The sequence below is a fragment of the Annulohypoxylon maeteangense genome (assembly GCF_022496945.1).
Source record: "Annulohypoxylon maeteangense strain CBS 123835 unplaced genomic scaffold GGS22scaffold_26, whole genome shotgun sequence".
Classification (NCBI taxonomy): Eukaryota; Fungi; Ascomycota; class Sordariomycetes; order Xylariales; family Hypoxylaceae; genus Annulohypoxylon; species Annulohypoxylon maeteangense.
In genome coordinates, this window is record NW_025953273.1 from 300,832 (window position 1) to 313,885 (window position 13,054).

Sequence of the window (13,054 nt, forward strand, 5' to 3'; positions counted from 1 at the left end):
GGGTACGCACATGGACCCAATAGCTCATTGCTAGCGCTCAACTGTTCTACGCCATGGCACTTTACTAGCAATTTCTACCGCTAATTGATAGAAATGGCGGGGTTCAAGAACCAGTCTGGGCGCTGTCAGGACTCTAGATTCTGGATACGCTATGACCCCTTTTCCAAAAGGCCAGGGGCACTAATCCCTGATGGCACGTGTATTCTATTATCCTTTAGCACGTTTAGCACATTTAGAGCTTCATAATAGTGGCGCTAGTTTTATTTCGCAGGGGACATGATCGATTCTCCTCATGGTGTTCGCGAAACGTGGATAAAGTACGCTAGGTATATCGTTAACATTATTACCAGTTCTGCTCATCCACAGTGCGTGCCGTGGTGATCCTTCAGAAATTCTCCGACTAACCTGTCTCCCGGTAGCAGGGCGGAGAAACTGACCTGGACGCTTGGCGAGTTGCTAACTTCAAACAGGTAGACGATAGATAGGAGGGAATACCCGCCACGTCCTAGCAGGGAGGAGGCCGGTCGTAGGACCCTTCCCACTGTAACCGTCGAGGCGGACTGTGCGCATCTTGAAGGGCACCCCCCATCTTCGTGGTGATTGCATCGTTTTGGCTAGAAAGAGATGGCCAGCGACGGCCTAAATATGTGTGACCGGGGTCTCGAATGAGATGATATCAATTTCATCGGGTTAATGAGTTGAACGGGCTTTTTAAGTGTAGCCCATCAGAACTACTCCACATCGCATCGCGAAGTCACTCGCTACGATAGGCTTTCTGAGCGGGAACAGATGCTTTTGACTTGGATGCATCGCGTTTACCAGCCCATTCAAATGCCTGTCGAAGGAACAGGGCTGATAGATAGGTTAACTGCAGCGTAGTGTCGGATCGGCAGTCGAGGAAACAGGTTTACTTGTTTTGAACCTAGACAGCTAAGTGAGCATCTTGAGATTGGGCGGAATTCTGTCTCTTCACGATATATCCCACCTTACACCCGCACCCACGCCCATCTCAATCATTTTTCTCCTATCAACAAGAACGCCCTCAAGCCTCAAATCGCAACACCTAATTGGTTATTAAATCCCACGAGAGAACACTACAGCAGCATCATGCGTCTTGACCTGCATGTACTCTGTAAGTGTGCGACCCCCGAGGATCAGGGAGGGAGGGGAGAGTGACCGGCAAAGGAAGCCGCACCTATCACGATTGATAGTAACCCAACATCACAAACCTCGGCGGCTCTAAAGATGACGTTCGGCGGGCAAGGAAGAGATTCCTCCAACGCCGGACTCCTTTTCGAAAAAGCATTCTTATTATTCCCATTTGATGCTTTACCGTGTCACCATGTAAGTGATACCCTAAATTCTGCATGGCCGAATATCTAAAAGCATGACCAACCTAACTGTCAGCTATCCGAACCACTGGCACCACTATTTTACCCCCTCCAAGATTGCGAATCAATCGTCCGATGAAGGGGAGGTATGATACACATACCTACACACCTACACACCTACACGATAGCTTTGTCAATCGCAAACAAAGCTTCATGTAGGTGACGTGGGATTTTAAAACCTTGGATTGATTGATGCCTAAGGTCACTTGTGATGACTCTGTCGTGCTGTCGTGGTCACAGCCTTTCAGTACTCCTTCAATATTTCAATCGCAGCCGAATGCGACGTTTTTTGATTGTTCTTTTCCACCTTTTGTCCCTTGATGCGTATCACCTTGCCTCGTTATATAGCCCCCCCTTAATCTTAGTTAGACGTTGCTATGACATTGAACTTCTTGGATCTTCCTAATCATAAATTTACCCAGACAGCCAAATAGAAGATATCTTTATTATTACTCAAAACTTTCTCTCTTCATATCGGATCTCATTGGGGTTTTTATGCACATCTCATGTACATCATAAGTGCCTACTTGCGTCACTTGTGGTAGCAGCGTTTCGTCGATCAGCCATCCGATCTTTTGTTCTATGCCTCGGGTGTTCGCGAGATTTTTAGTTTCCATAGGTTCCTAGTCGTTCGGCGATTATTTGCGGTTTGTTATATGTTGACGATCAGCAGAACGTAGAGGCTCGAGCGTTAGGCAAGACAGACAAGATTTGTTTAGGTGTTGACGAAAAGGTCTAAAAGGGCTAAAAGGAGGGAACACTCGGATGGGATTGACAAATTGAACCAATCCGCATCATTTTCAAACCTTACAGGTACCTGGCTGCCATAACAGCTGCATGGTGACCCCTGAGACCCTGAAGACCCCACTTGGAAACTTAAAAGAGAAACCCCATTGCCCCACTACTACCACTACCGTAAGTACATGTACCACCTTATCCCCTACCACCACGCTCCACGTTGAAGTATCTAATGTACCTACCTAGTACCCTAGCTTGCCTATCACGCATCCCCATCAAAATCCCATCCACCCATACCTTCCATCTATTTGTTGCGTCTAGTTGTGCCTGGCTACTGCTGCTGCCACCGCTTGCTTGCCCCAGCCATCCGGGTTAAGACCACGGCGGTGGAAAGTTTGGGACTTAGAATCTTACCATCGTCAACTTTTTTGTTACTTTGCACTTCTTCTTTTCTCCATTTCCAAGTTTCAAACAGCTAACTTGAATCTTCACCCTCACCCTCGCGACGGTCACTTCAGTCACACCTTACATCCTAACAAATAATCGCCTTCTTTAAACCATAACCATAACCATAAATCATCAACCATCGAAACCCAACTTCCAAAGAACCCACCTTCTCTTTTGGGACATTCGCTACGAGTTTAGATTCTTACCTTACCTACTATCTACTAGGGCTTCTGCGGCTCTTACTTCTTCATTCTATCACTGCCCAACCCATTTTACTGATTGGCTTTGGTTTCGCGGTCCAAGCACACGTTTTGACGTTCCAATCGCATTCCATCCCATCGCATCACGTCACATCCACACGTTCACACGTCTACGCTTCCAGTCCGTTTTCTTGAACGGCACGCATTACCAAGCATTACCTAGTTTGGATCAACCCATCCCAAACGAAACACAAAACATCTCTCTCTTCCGCTTCCGCTTTACCACCGCATTACAATCTTCAAACTGCTAGTTAGCTAGATCAACGCTTCCGAAACTCCTTGTATCGAAGATTTCATAAATAACGACTCGATAACCACTCAATCCTTCATCTCCACGGTCCACCCGGTGGTCTGGCTCAACTTTCCCGTGGGCGCTATAAGTCCTGTCTTATAAGTCAAATTTAACGGCGGTTAGACCTAAACGGGGAATAGGCGTTGGATTCTGGTGGAGCTGCTCCAGGTAGAGAGAACCTCGGACCCTGCAACCTTCAACTCCTTCTGGTGGTCGGAGGGCAACCGGGAAAAAGAGAAAAAAATCACCAGTGATCCTATTCTCTTGTGCCATATACTCACTACACACCAAACACTACACATACCGTCATTGTCTCTTCGAAAAACGCTCCTTACTGCACCAGCCTGCGAATCAATCATCCACAAAATCGATCTGTTACAGTTCCCACTCGCAAGTCCGTTCATTCTGACTAACGACGCACGGTGATTCCCTTGCCTATTTAGGCGCATGACTACCACTTGAAAAAGAAATAGACACCAAGCATAGAGAAGAGTAGAGTAGAGTTACAAAACCAATCGCAGCAATGCATCCCAATCAACAACAATATCACCAACCACAACAACCGCCTATGTCAGTCCCACAACCACCGGTACCTATATCGATCACGATATGCGGCGATGGCGGATGCGGTAAATCGTCTATCACCCTGCGACTAGTCCGATCCCAATGGACGTCCGAGTACGACCCGACGATTGAAGATAGTTACAGCATCACACGGCGCATTGACGGGACAACGTACCACCTTTCGCTAACTGACACGGCGGGCCAAGAAGAATATCGCGGCATGTGGGCATCCTCTAACCTAAGCGCCGACGCCTTCCTCCTCGTCTACGACATCACCTCGCACGATAGCCTCGACGCCCTAAACTACTTCAACGACCTCATAGATATGGAGGCCGAGACACGGTTAGACAATGCGGCGCGGGCGAGGAGGGCTGGCTTAGGGGCAGGGCAGAGGAGAGGGAGTGCTGGGCTAGGAGGAGCAGGCAGTGGCGCAAGGACGATACCACCGGTTAAGATAGTGGCAGGAAACAAGTGCGATCTCCAAGAGTCACGGCAAGTGCCGGCAGCACAGGGACTCGACTGGGCTCGGAAACGCGGGTGCGGCTTCATGGAAACGAGTGCCCGCCTCGAGGTGAATATTGAAGAAACATTCGCTCTTATCGTCCGCCGAGTAGTCGAGGGTCGTCGCCTGGCGGAAATGGGCGTACTGGATAACACTGAAATGGACCGTCGTGGTGTCACGAAACCCTTAACACCTTTGGGAAACAGCGACGACCGGGACACAGATATGGAGAAGCCTGGGCGCTCGGGGTTAATGAGGGGGCCACGGCTTGGCGACGGCCAAAGGTTAGGTTTTGGGGGAAGAGGAAAAGATGGGTTTTGGAGGAGTTTACGATGTTGGTAGGGTGAAGCTCGCTCGACTATCAAACTTCCTAGAGTCGACTACTACCCGGCTACTACACGTCATGGACAAAATTGCAAGTTGTCACTGGGAGCTTTCGAATGATAAACGCGAGGAAAGAGACGAATACGTTGGTCTTATGTCAAAGACTACGATGCTCAGGGATGACTTATGGAGAATCGCTGGGGTTACTACATGAAGCTTCTCAGATGAAGACTCACGATATACCACTTGCAGCCAAACCACTTCAATTCCATATTTGCAGTCGGCTGACGAAAGCGAAGAATTCAATGGGGTATCTTTTTAAATCGGCATCTCTTTTCAAATGACGGTACAGGGACATTGTATCTCGGAGATACCATACACAGGCGTTCTACACGGCGGGGAAGCGGACGAGGACGGGAACTCGAACAATGGAACAATGAAGCATTGGGGGATAGGGATATTCATGTATCTTCCTCTCGTTTTCTTAATGAGCGCCCGGGGAGGCGAAAGGAGGAGGGGGGAGCAGATATGTACGGTTATCTTGCGGACTTGTACATCTGGAAGGTTTGGGTTGACTTGTGGGTGTGGAACGCACGGCGTAGCATGGCATGGCATGGCATTGGCTGACGAGGATTCGAATGGACGGGTTGAAAAGCTAGGTACCTAAATAGGTGGTACCTACTATGAGCGTTCTGTTTTTGGTAATGAACGACTTCTTTATTCGCCCGTTCAGGGTATGGTAATGTTGACTGACTCCTATGATGAACATAATTGCGGTTGGTTGGTTGCTGAGAATGGATGTGTCAAATGATCGATTGAATTCCCCTATACCCAACTTTAGTCATTTCTTAGTAAGATCTTTAGTCATGTTTCGTACTAATATCTTAGTAACCATTTTTCGCAATTATTCATTAGTAATATCTTAGTAATTCATTTAGGAAGACTCCTGAGGGGGAAGATGAACGTTAACTTCAAAAGATTCGAATTAAGTCTACTACCTAGGTATCTAAAGAAACTACGAGATATCCATCTATCTGCTAATTGAAGCCGGGCTGGTTTGGATGTCCAGCCTACCAAGTCCTATCCTGTCATGATTCTACCCCTGAGAACCAAATATCCCCCATAACCGTGCCGATATTCCTAGGTTTATATCCCCATGACATTCATCCATTACCGCTCAAGTATCCTTCTTTATCACCATATTTCCTTCCCTTATTTCCTCCGATTTCTTCCCTTATTTCCTCCGGTTTCTTCCCTTTTGGTATCGTAAGTATTCATTCAATCATCAACCAGCAATCTGGCGACCACCCCTATCCCCTATCCCTCAACCCCAACCCCACAAACCCCTTTAACCAAGCATCAACCCCATCACACCAACACAACCCACGCAACCACCATCGCCGCCAACAACCCCACATCAACCAGCACTCTCTCCCCCCCTCTCATCCTCCCCGCAGCCCCAGACATGGGAACCACAAACCCCGTAGCCGTAGCCGTAGACATACTCTTCGTCGGCGTCGGCGCGTTCGCATTCACATTCATCCCCACCCCAGCGCCAAACCCCCGACTCGGCGCCGCCGCGATGACCGGCGCACTCGCACCCACACTCCCGTTATTAAACGCCCAGCTCGCGTTCCCGTACGCGACGCCCTGGGAGGGCGGGGACGGAGGCGGAGGCGGGAGCGGGTTGGAGTAGGAGAAGAAGGTGGTGGGGGTGTCTGGGGCTACGGAGATGGATTGCGGGGCGTGGGTTACTGTTGGTGCTGGGGATGGGGTTGGGGTTGGGGAGATGGAGGCGGAGGGGTGGGCGAAGGTTGTGTGGGGTGAGGAGGTTGGGGAGGATGAGGTTGATTCGATTGATTCGATTGAGATGGGAGAGGGCGGGGGAGGGGGGGAGGCGGCAGGGTGAGCTTTGACTGTCACTGTGTCGATTAAAGTCATGACTCTTGTAGTTGTCGCGCCTACTGTGCAGCCATCATTGACTGCGTCGCAGGCAGTGACTGTATAAGTGCTAGTCTCGCAACGCTCGGTAGTAGTGATTTCGATTTTCTGCGTTAGGATCGTGGTTGCGGGTTGCGTTACTTGGACCACGGCAGGTTGAGCCGGTGTGGGCGTGATGGTTGGCTGCGGCATAGGTTGCGTCGGGACCTCAATGTGGGCTAGAGACGGGGTGGGCGGAGGTAGGATGTCGCCTGGGCAAAATGTGGTGACGAAGGATTCGTGATGGGTGTATTCTTGTTCGCTCATCGTGTATACGATGTGTCGGAACATCGTACTAATGAAAGTCTCCGAAGCAGTGAAAGTCTCATGGTATTCGAAATGCTCGGAATGATACGCAAAACGCTGCGCTGACTCTTCCATCTCGCCGCCGTCGTTGTCATCTTCGTCGCAGTCGCATTCACCGTCTTCGGGAGCAACCGGCGCGGCACTCGCTTGCCTGTTCAACGTAGCAGTCGTAGTAGCAGCTGGTGGTAACAGAGTCTCAGTACAGTCCGGACCGGATTCAACAGGAGATGCTGGGCGCACAACGACCGGCCTCTCGCAAGAACCAGGAATGTTAGCCGCGGCATCTACACCTGCAGGAACGGGGACTAAGTTCGACTCTTCGCCGCACTTAGCGTAGTTCGCCATGTATAGCGCATTGTTGCTTTGATCGAATGTGACTTTTGGCAATTGTCAGTTTTATAACATTCAGGAAGTATACAAGACAGAACTCACCATAAGCCCCTCTCAAGAACGTATCACCCAAAATCCAGACACCAATGTCTTTATTATACTGGGCTCCCAAAAAGCACTCATCACCACCATACCAGATGAAATCGGCGTAGCTAACCGTGATCGTGACCTTTTCGTTACCTTCACCTGCAAACTCGAAGTCCAAGCTGCTATCCGTTGAGTTGCGCAGGTCGCACGGTACCTTGTAGCCACCGCTGCCATCGGATGTAGCGCCTGGGAAGCCTGCAGCTAGGGCCGTTACCATGGATTCCGGGAGCAGGGAGAGCGTTGTCCCGGAGTCAACGACCACTTGGAGGGGGAGACTGGTATCGTTGATGGGCTCACTTCGGCGGGAGATGGCGTTGTCGCCAGCATTAGGGGTTTGCATGGATAGAGAGTTGAGTGTCACGACGTAGTGTCTATGTAAGTTAGATTGAGGACGCTAATTCAATTGGGATGCGGAAAATGCTTCGACTTACGGGTCTTTGGGATCGGTAGGGACCTTGGCTAGGTTTCCAGAGTATTTGTTGGTATCGACTCCACCGAAGACCATTTCTCCCGTGATGGCAGCTGTTTAGCATTATTTAGCATACATCATATTCAGGGGTCTATGATCATATAGTATTAACTCACCAGAAGGACCAGGTTGACCTCCCAAGTCCAAACTAAATAACTTGCTATTTGTATACCCCTGATCGGCGAGCGAGTCGACGATGGACGAGTAATTAACGACACCGCCTCCCTGGCCGCGTCCAAGACCTAATATGCCGAACCAGACATCACTTGACGTATTCGAAACGCCGAATTGCTGCTCCTTGATCTGGGCACCTAATTCATATCGTCAGTAACCCCTATAAACAGAGAGAGCTAAACACAACTCACCAGACAGGTAAACATCATCCTTATAATAAACCCCACTCGCGCTTCCCTGGCCATACTGGATCCCAAAATTCGTATTTAGACTCTTTGCAGTAGGCGAAATAGTCGGGTCATAGTGCCCAAATGCCTCGCAGTAGTCCTTAACGTTCGCCGCCGAGCAATTCGGATTAACCCACATCTCGAAAGAACCGGTGTCAAGCAACACGCTGACAGTTTGTGGATTGTCATTTCCACCGATCATCACTATCCTCCCGTTAGCAACTTCTTTTCTCCCATAATCAGGACTGAGAATACATACTCTCCGCGAAATAAGCCGCGCCATAAACCCCGAGGACATCCGTGCCGAAATATCTCCTGGCCAAGCTCGTCGTCGGAACACCGCGATGTTCAAGGCGCCTCAGCGGAATTGCCAAGACCTCATTCGTGTTCTTATATAAAGTAGTCGCGTCCACGGATCCATTATGCGCCGTCGCGTTCGCCATAGGGAACATTCTAGCCGCGTTTGCCGCGCCCGTCAGCGAGCCGGCTACCGTAAGGGTGAGTAAAAAAGAGTGAGGAGAAAACAACGACATCTTTGCTGCGTGCGACTAGCCGAGCTAGTTAGTTAGCAACTATGCAGTCGGAGGAAAAGCGAATGAATAAATAAACGACTTGAATAGCCAATGAATGATGAAACAAAAGAGAGGAGAGGACGAGGAGAAATAGGACGCATCGTGAGGTATATCATACAGCTGGGCGAGGAATTCGAAAGCGATAACTAGGCGATGGGGCTCGCTAGCCTGGTTGCTAGCCCTGTTTCGCACGAGGTTGAAGAATGCGGGACACATGTTCCAGAGACAATTATTCTCTCCGTTGCTGAGAATATGGCGGAGGGCTGGACTCCTGAGACATTTGTCGATATGGCAACCGATAAGTTCTAGGCGAAGGGCGGCTCCATTGACCTCATGCCAGGGGAAGGCCATGTCCCTTCTCTCGTAGATGAGCAGCTGGTATGAGATCCTAGCTATTGCGAATAGGCTCCCTCATCGATTATGAAGGATCGTTCGGCCAACGAAGTCTCATGATGAGACGCCTCGTGGGATTAAAATTAGACTTTGAGATTTACCACATTCTCAAGTTCCAACCTATCCCGATTTATCGTTGTTACAGTGAACATGTCCTCGTTAGTAAGGGATAGTAGGGGAAATGACTTATATGAAGGGCGACACTTAGAACCAAAGAGGAGATTGGCCTAAGGATAGTTGTAAAGTAGGTTATTAGATTGGCAATAGTATTCGAAAGCATTCGCAGGAAAAACGGGAGAAGCGACCCTGCTCTACCTGTATCATCAAATCATCCACCACCACCTGCACTACTGACGCGGTTACTTCTTCTGGCGCCGTGCTCTATACTCCCTCCCTTTCCACAAACGCCTATACCGCCCCATATAATGCGTCCGCGTGTATGCTTTCTTTCTCGCGTTCTTAAGCGCGTACCTAGACCCGCGTGCCCCTCCCTTCCTCTGAACCCGTTCGCGGTTACACCTCTTCCTCACTTTTCCGATCCACCCAATCCCGCCAGCGCTTGTACTCGGGGTATCTTATCGACTTCTTCTTGCCCTGGTATCTCACGACGTTCAAGTTGACGGATTGCCACTTATCTCTTCTACCACCCCAATTGGCCTTTCGCATGAGGCTCACCAGCGTCTCTTCCTTGGTCCATCCCTGCTCAGCCGCCACGTCTGGGAGGTACGTAGCACCGAACCGTCTGCCGCGATCTGTGAAACTTATCCTTATCCCGTGCGTCCCGATCTCCCAATCCATTTCGTCGTCGCAGTCCTCGAAATTCGTAAGCAACGTAACGGCGACCTCGAGAGATGGTAACTCCCGCTGCGACATGGGGTTGAATCGCGTGTCGTGGATTGCCGAGGTGATGGCGTACGAGCTAAGGCCATCGTCAAGCTCTTGCGCCTCGAAAGTGCCGATGCAGCCCCGCAGTGAAGTGTCGTCTGAATCGGGATCGACTGTGTTCCATGTCACGAACAGCGGCGACTCGGTAATTGGAGGTTCGGAGTCTGGGAGAGAATCGGTGGACGTAGCAGCGGTTTCGGTGCTGAGGGACATACTGGAACCTGAGGCAGGAGACGAGGCACTCGATCCGGAATCGTTAGAGTCGGCTACCCTCCTGAGGGCCGGGATGCGCTTCTCGAGGCTCTCCGTCTTATCGGACAGGGCTGCCGCCTCTAACTCCTTGCTATATTCTTCATACGACTCTTGGATCTCTTCGAGGTCCAAGGGTTTGCGTCTCTCGAAGTACGCGACCAGCGTTTCGAAGCAGTATAGACAGTGTTCGACTGTAGCCATTTTTGCTCTAATTATTATCGGGTATCTCGGCGGTTAGGTGGTTAGGTAGTAAGACGACGGAAGATGACGCGGGCGAACCCTTCAAGGAGAAGGCAACCGAAAATCGAGTCCGACGCTGTCGAGTCGTTGCATGAAAGTCGTCGAGGTAAGATTCTTTTTAAGAATATTCAAAGGGAAGTGCAAAAAGGTAAAAATGGTGAAAAGGCTGTTGGTAATTGCCATGAATTGGGTTCAAATGGACAGGCCATCAACCAGCTCTCACCCCGCTTTCTGTTGGAGCTATGGGGAATCGCGGGAACCTTAAACGTACTTGGACCTTCTTGATTTGTCCATCTGAATGCCATATGCACAACTTTCATAACGCTTATCAACGACCTCGGAACCCGATCTAAGCTAAAATAAGCTAAAAATAAGATTAATAAGGCTGGCCTACGTCACGCGACCCCTGTCAGTCATTCTTGGCATTTCAGCCTCACCGATCCCCTTCCCCCGTTTTGCCCCGCTCGGGCGATTCCGGATCTAACACGGCATGATTCCGATCTATCTACGGCCTACCGTCGACTAGATTAAATGCATGATTCATTTTTCTATTCTATCGACATCCAGATTTACGGGACCATTAGATCTTATTTTTCTTCATTCAGGCACTAGTCGAAATCGTCCTTGTTCGAAAATTTCAACGCGACCCAGATGTGAATAAGGGGCGCTAGACGTATGCTAATAAAGATGTCGTCGGAAGTATCTGTCTAGAGTGTTGAACCATGCCATTGTATCTCTTAGTTTGCCGAAAAAAAGTTTGTCGAAATGGTTATGAATAATACCATGATCAGTTGACCTCGGCATGTCCGTCACTCGACACATCCATGATGATTCAGGATTGATCTTCAACGAACTCAATCTAATCACCCTTGAATTCCGGATGTATTCAGCCGCCAGCAATCACATCTCCTTTCCACGGTTGCCCATAGAGGTCTTCGTAATAGCTCTTATCCATACCGGCCTGCTCTCTGGCTTCAGCGTTGAACGGACCCTTCACAGCACCTCTGAAATGTTTTTGCACATTGCTCCGGAAGACTTGTACCGGATCAGTACCTTCCTGTTGACAGATCCAAGTAAGCCATCTATGTCCCGTCGTAACATGTGTGATCTCGTCATTATGGATGATATTCAAGACGTCGACGCTCTCGCCGTCTTTGGCATTTCGGAATTTCTCGATCGTCAGGGGATTGACATCGAGACCCCGGGCTTCGTGAACGAGTGCGATGACGCTTATCCTAGCACGTAGGTCGTGCGCTGTCCTCTCGGCCGATTCCCATAAAGCATGGTGAACTGGAAGTGCACCGAAGTAGCTTCCCAACTCTTCGAGCCTCGCTCGTAGAAGAGAGAAGTGTTTTGCCTCATCATTCGCGACCTTCAACCAGTCGTAGAAAAACGTTCGTGGCAACTTCTGTGAACTGTCGTTTCCGTCTAGCGAGATCGTGTGAAAGGAGGCGAAGCGGACTATAATATCGATGGCGAGGTCGATAGCCCATTGTTCTATATTTGCGAGAGCGTGGAGCATCATTATCCTGTTTTTAACATTCCCTCCCCTGCCAGATTTAGGCATACGCCCCGGTTTCACCTGGGTTAGGTTCTGCCTTGGCGGTTCTTGGGGAGGAGTCGCACTGCCAGCCCCGACCTGCATAGGAGAGGGAGACTGTTCACGCGTTGCGAATAAAGAGAAGAGGTGTGTGGTGAGTTCGATCTTATGCTCAGGGTTAGAAGTATTCAATATGTGAACACACCAATCACATAAAGAAGCACCCTCGCCAAGATAGGTTGGGGCACCTGAGGGCTCGACTCTAGGGCCATGCTTGAATTTCACTTTCTCGCTGACAGGCTCGATCTTGGAGAGATGTAAACCTTCGGCCTCTGCGACATGTATGCTCACCCTTCCATCTTGTATGGCAACCGGGAAGGTGCAGGTTTTGATACCATAGCTGGACTCACCGGTCTCTACGTTGAAGTCATATGCGTGCCACGGGCAAGAAGCAATATAAGACGAGTCTTCGATATCTATGTGAGCTTCAGTCATAGGCCCGCCTGCATGAGGACACTCTGCTTCCATCGCATAGTAAGCCCACGAATCAGACTTTTCCGTAGCTGGTAACGCTACCGCATCCGAAGGTTGAATTTTCGGTAGGCGGAAAAGGACAAGGCGCTTGCCATTGGACAGGGTTACGGAGTGCCTGGCGTGTTTGAGGTCAGCTAAACGACCAATATCGACGACCGACATGGTGCAAGTTTTCAGCTGTCTAGCTTGTGAAATAGGCCCTAATCGATGTAATTTCAATCCATAAAATCTTCTTGTCAGCTTAGTACTCCAAACAAGAAGCATGATCTGATATCGAATATGTTGGTCTGATGGTTTGACTTTTTCAATTTTGACAGGATTCAACTGAGCAAAATTGAATTGGTGCAGATGAATGTGGCTAGTGTGGCTAGTGTGGCTTATACAGTCTCCCCGGGGGGGGGGGGGGGGGGGGGGGGGGGGGGGGGGGGGGGGGGGGGGGGGGGGGGGGGGGGGGGGGGGGGGGGGGGGGGGGGGGGGGGGGGGGGGG

General features: G+C 50.0%; 4 protein-coding genes across 4 annotated transcripts; 1 reads left to right on the top strand and 3 right to left on the bottom strand.

Moving 5' to 3' along the window:
• The first annotated feature begins 3,526 nt into the window (after nt 1–3,526).
• Nucleotides 3,527–4,697, top strand: GGS22DRAFT_84638 (ras-domain-containing protein). Its single transcript, XM_047968260.1, has one exon. It carries the CDS (start codon nt 3,652–3,654, stop codon nt 4,534–4,536), a length of 885 nt encoding a protein of 294 aa, XP_047814345.1. The 5' UTR covers nt 3,527–3,651; the 3' UTR covers nt 4,537–4,697.
• Nucleotides 4,698–5,483: 786 nt separating this feature from the next.
• GGS22DRAFT_84650 (acid protease) lies at nt 5,484–8,780 on the bottom strand. Its single transcript, XM_047968262.1, has 6 exons — nt 8,411–8,780; nt 8,116–8,355; nt 7,867–8,061; nt 7,713–7,803; nt 7,237–7,652; nt 5,484–7,181 (listed from the first exon to the last, which is right to left on the bottom strand). The coding sequence occupies exons 1-6, from the start codon at nt 8,682–8,684 to the stop codon at nt 5,887–5,889; spliced, it is 2,511 nt and encodes an 836-aa protein (XP_047814346.1). The 5' UTR covers nt 8,685–8,780; the 3' UTR covers nt 5,484–5,886.
• Nucleotides 8,781–9,227: 447 nt separating this feature from the next.
• GGS22DRAFT_84643 (AMMECR1 domain-containing protein) lies at nt 9,228–10,537 on the bottom strand. Its single transcript, XM_047968261.1, has one exon. It carries the CDS (start codon nt 10,452–10,454, stop codon nt 9,630–9,632), a length of 825 nt encoding a protein of 274 aa, XP_047814347.1. The 5' UTR covers nt 10,455–10,537; the 3' UTR covers nt 9,228–9,629.
• An 842-nt stretch (nt 10,538–11,379) lies between these two features.
• GGS22DRAFT_193284 (DUF455-domain-containing protein) lies at nt 11,380–12,729 on the bottom strand (the record flags this gene model as incomplete). The annotated part of the gene is made up of 1 exon (XM_047965369.1): nt 11,380–12,729. One exon carries the CDS (start codon nt 12,727–12,729, stop codon nt 11,380–11,382), a length of 1,350 nt encoding a protein of 449 aa, XP_047814348.1.
• Between the last annotated feature and the right edge of the window lie 325 nt (nt 12,730–13,054).

What these genes read in the sequence shown, in the direction of transcription:
- GGS22DRAFT_84638 (XM_047968260.1), top strand. Translation starts at nt 3,652, where the DNA reads ATGCATCCCAATCAACAACAATATCACCAACCACAACAACCGCCTATG.
- GGS22DRAFT_84650 (XM_047968262.1), bottom strand. Translation starts at nt 8,684, where the DNA reads ATGTCGTTGTTTTCTCCTCACTCTTTTTTACTCACCCTTACGGTAGCC. An exon ending in CCTACCGATCCCAAAGACCC is followed by an intron (nt 7,653 to 7,712) that starts GTAAGTCGAAGC and finishes TAACTTACATAG; the next exon opens with ACACTACGTCGTGACACTCA. An exon ending in GTTCTTGAGAGGGGCTTATG is followed by an intron (nt 7,182 to 7,236) that starts GTGAGTTCTGTC and finishes AATTGCCAAAAG; the next exon opens with TCACATTCGATCAAAGCAAC.
- GGS22DRAFT_84643 (XM_047968261.1), bottom strand. Translation starts at nt 10,454, where the DNA reads ATGGCTACAGTCGAACACTGTCTATACTGCTTCGAAACGCTGGTCGCG.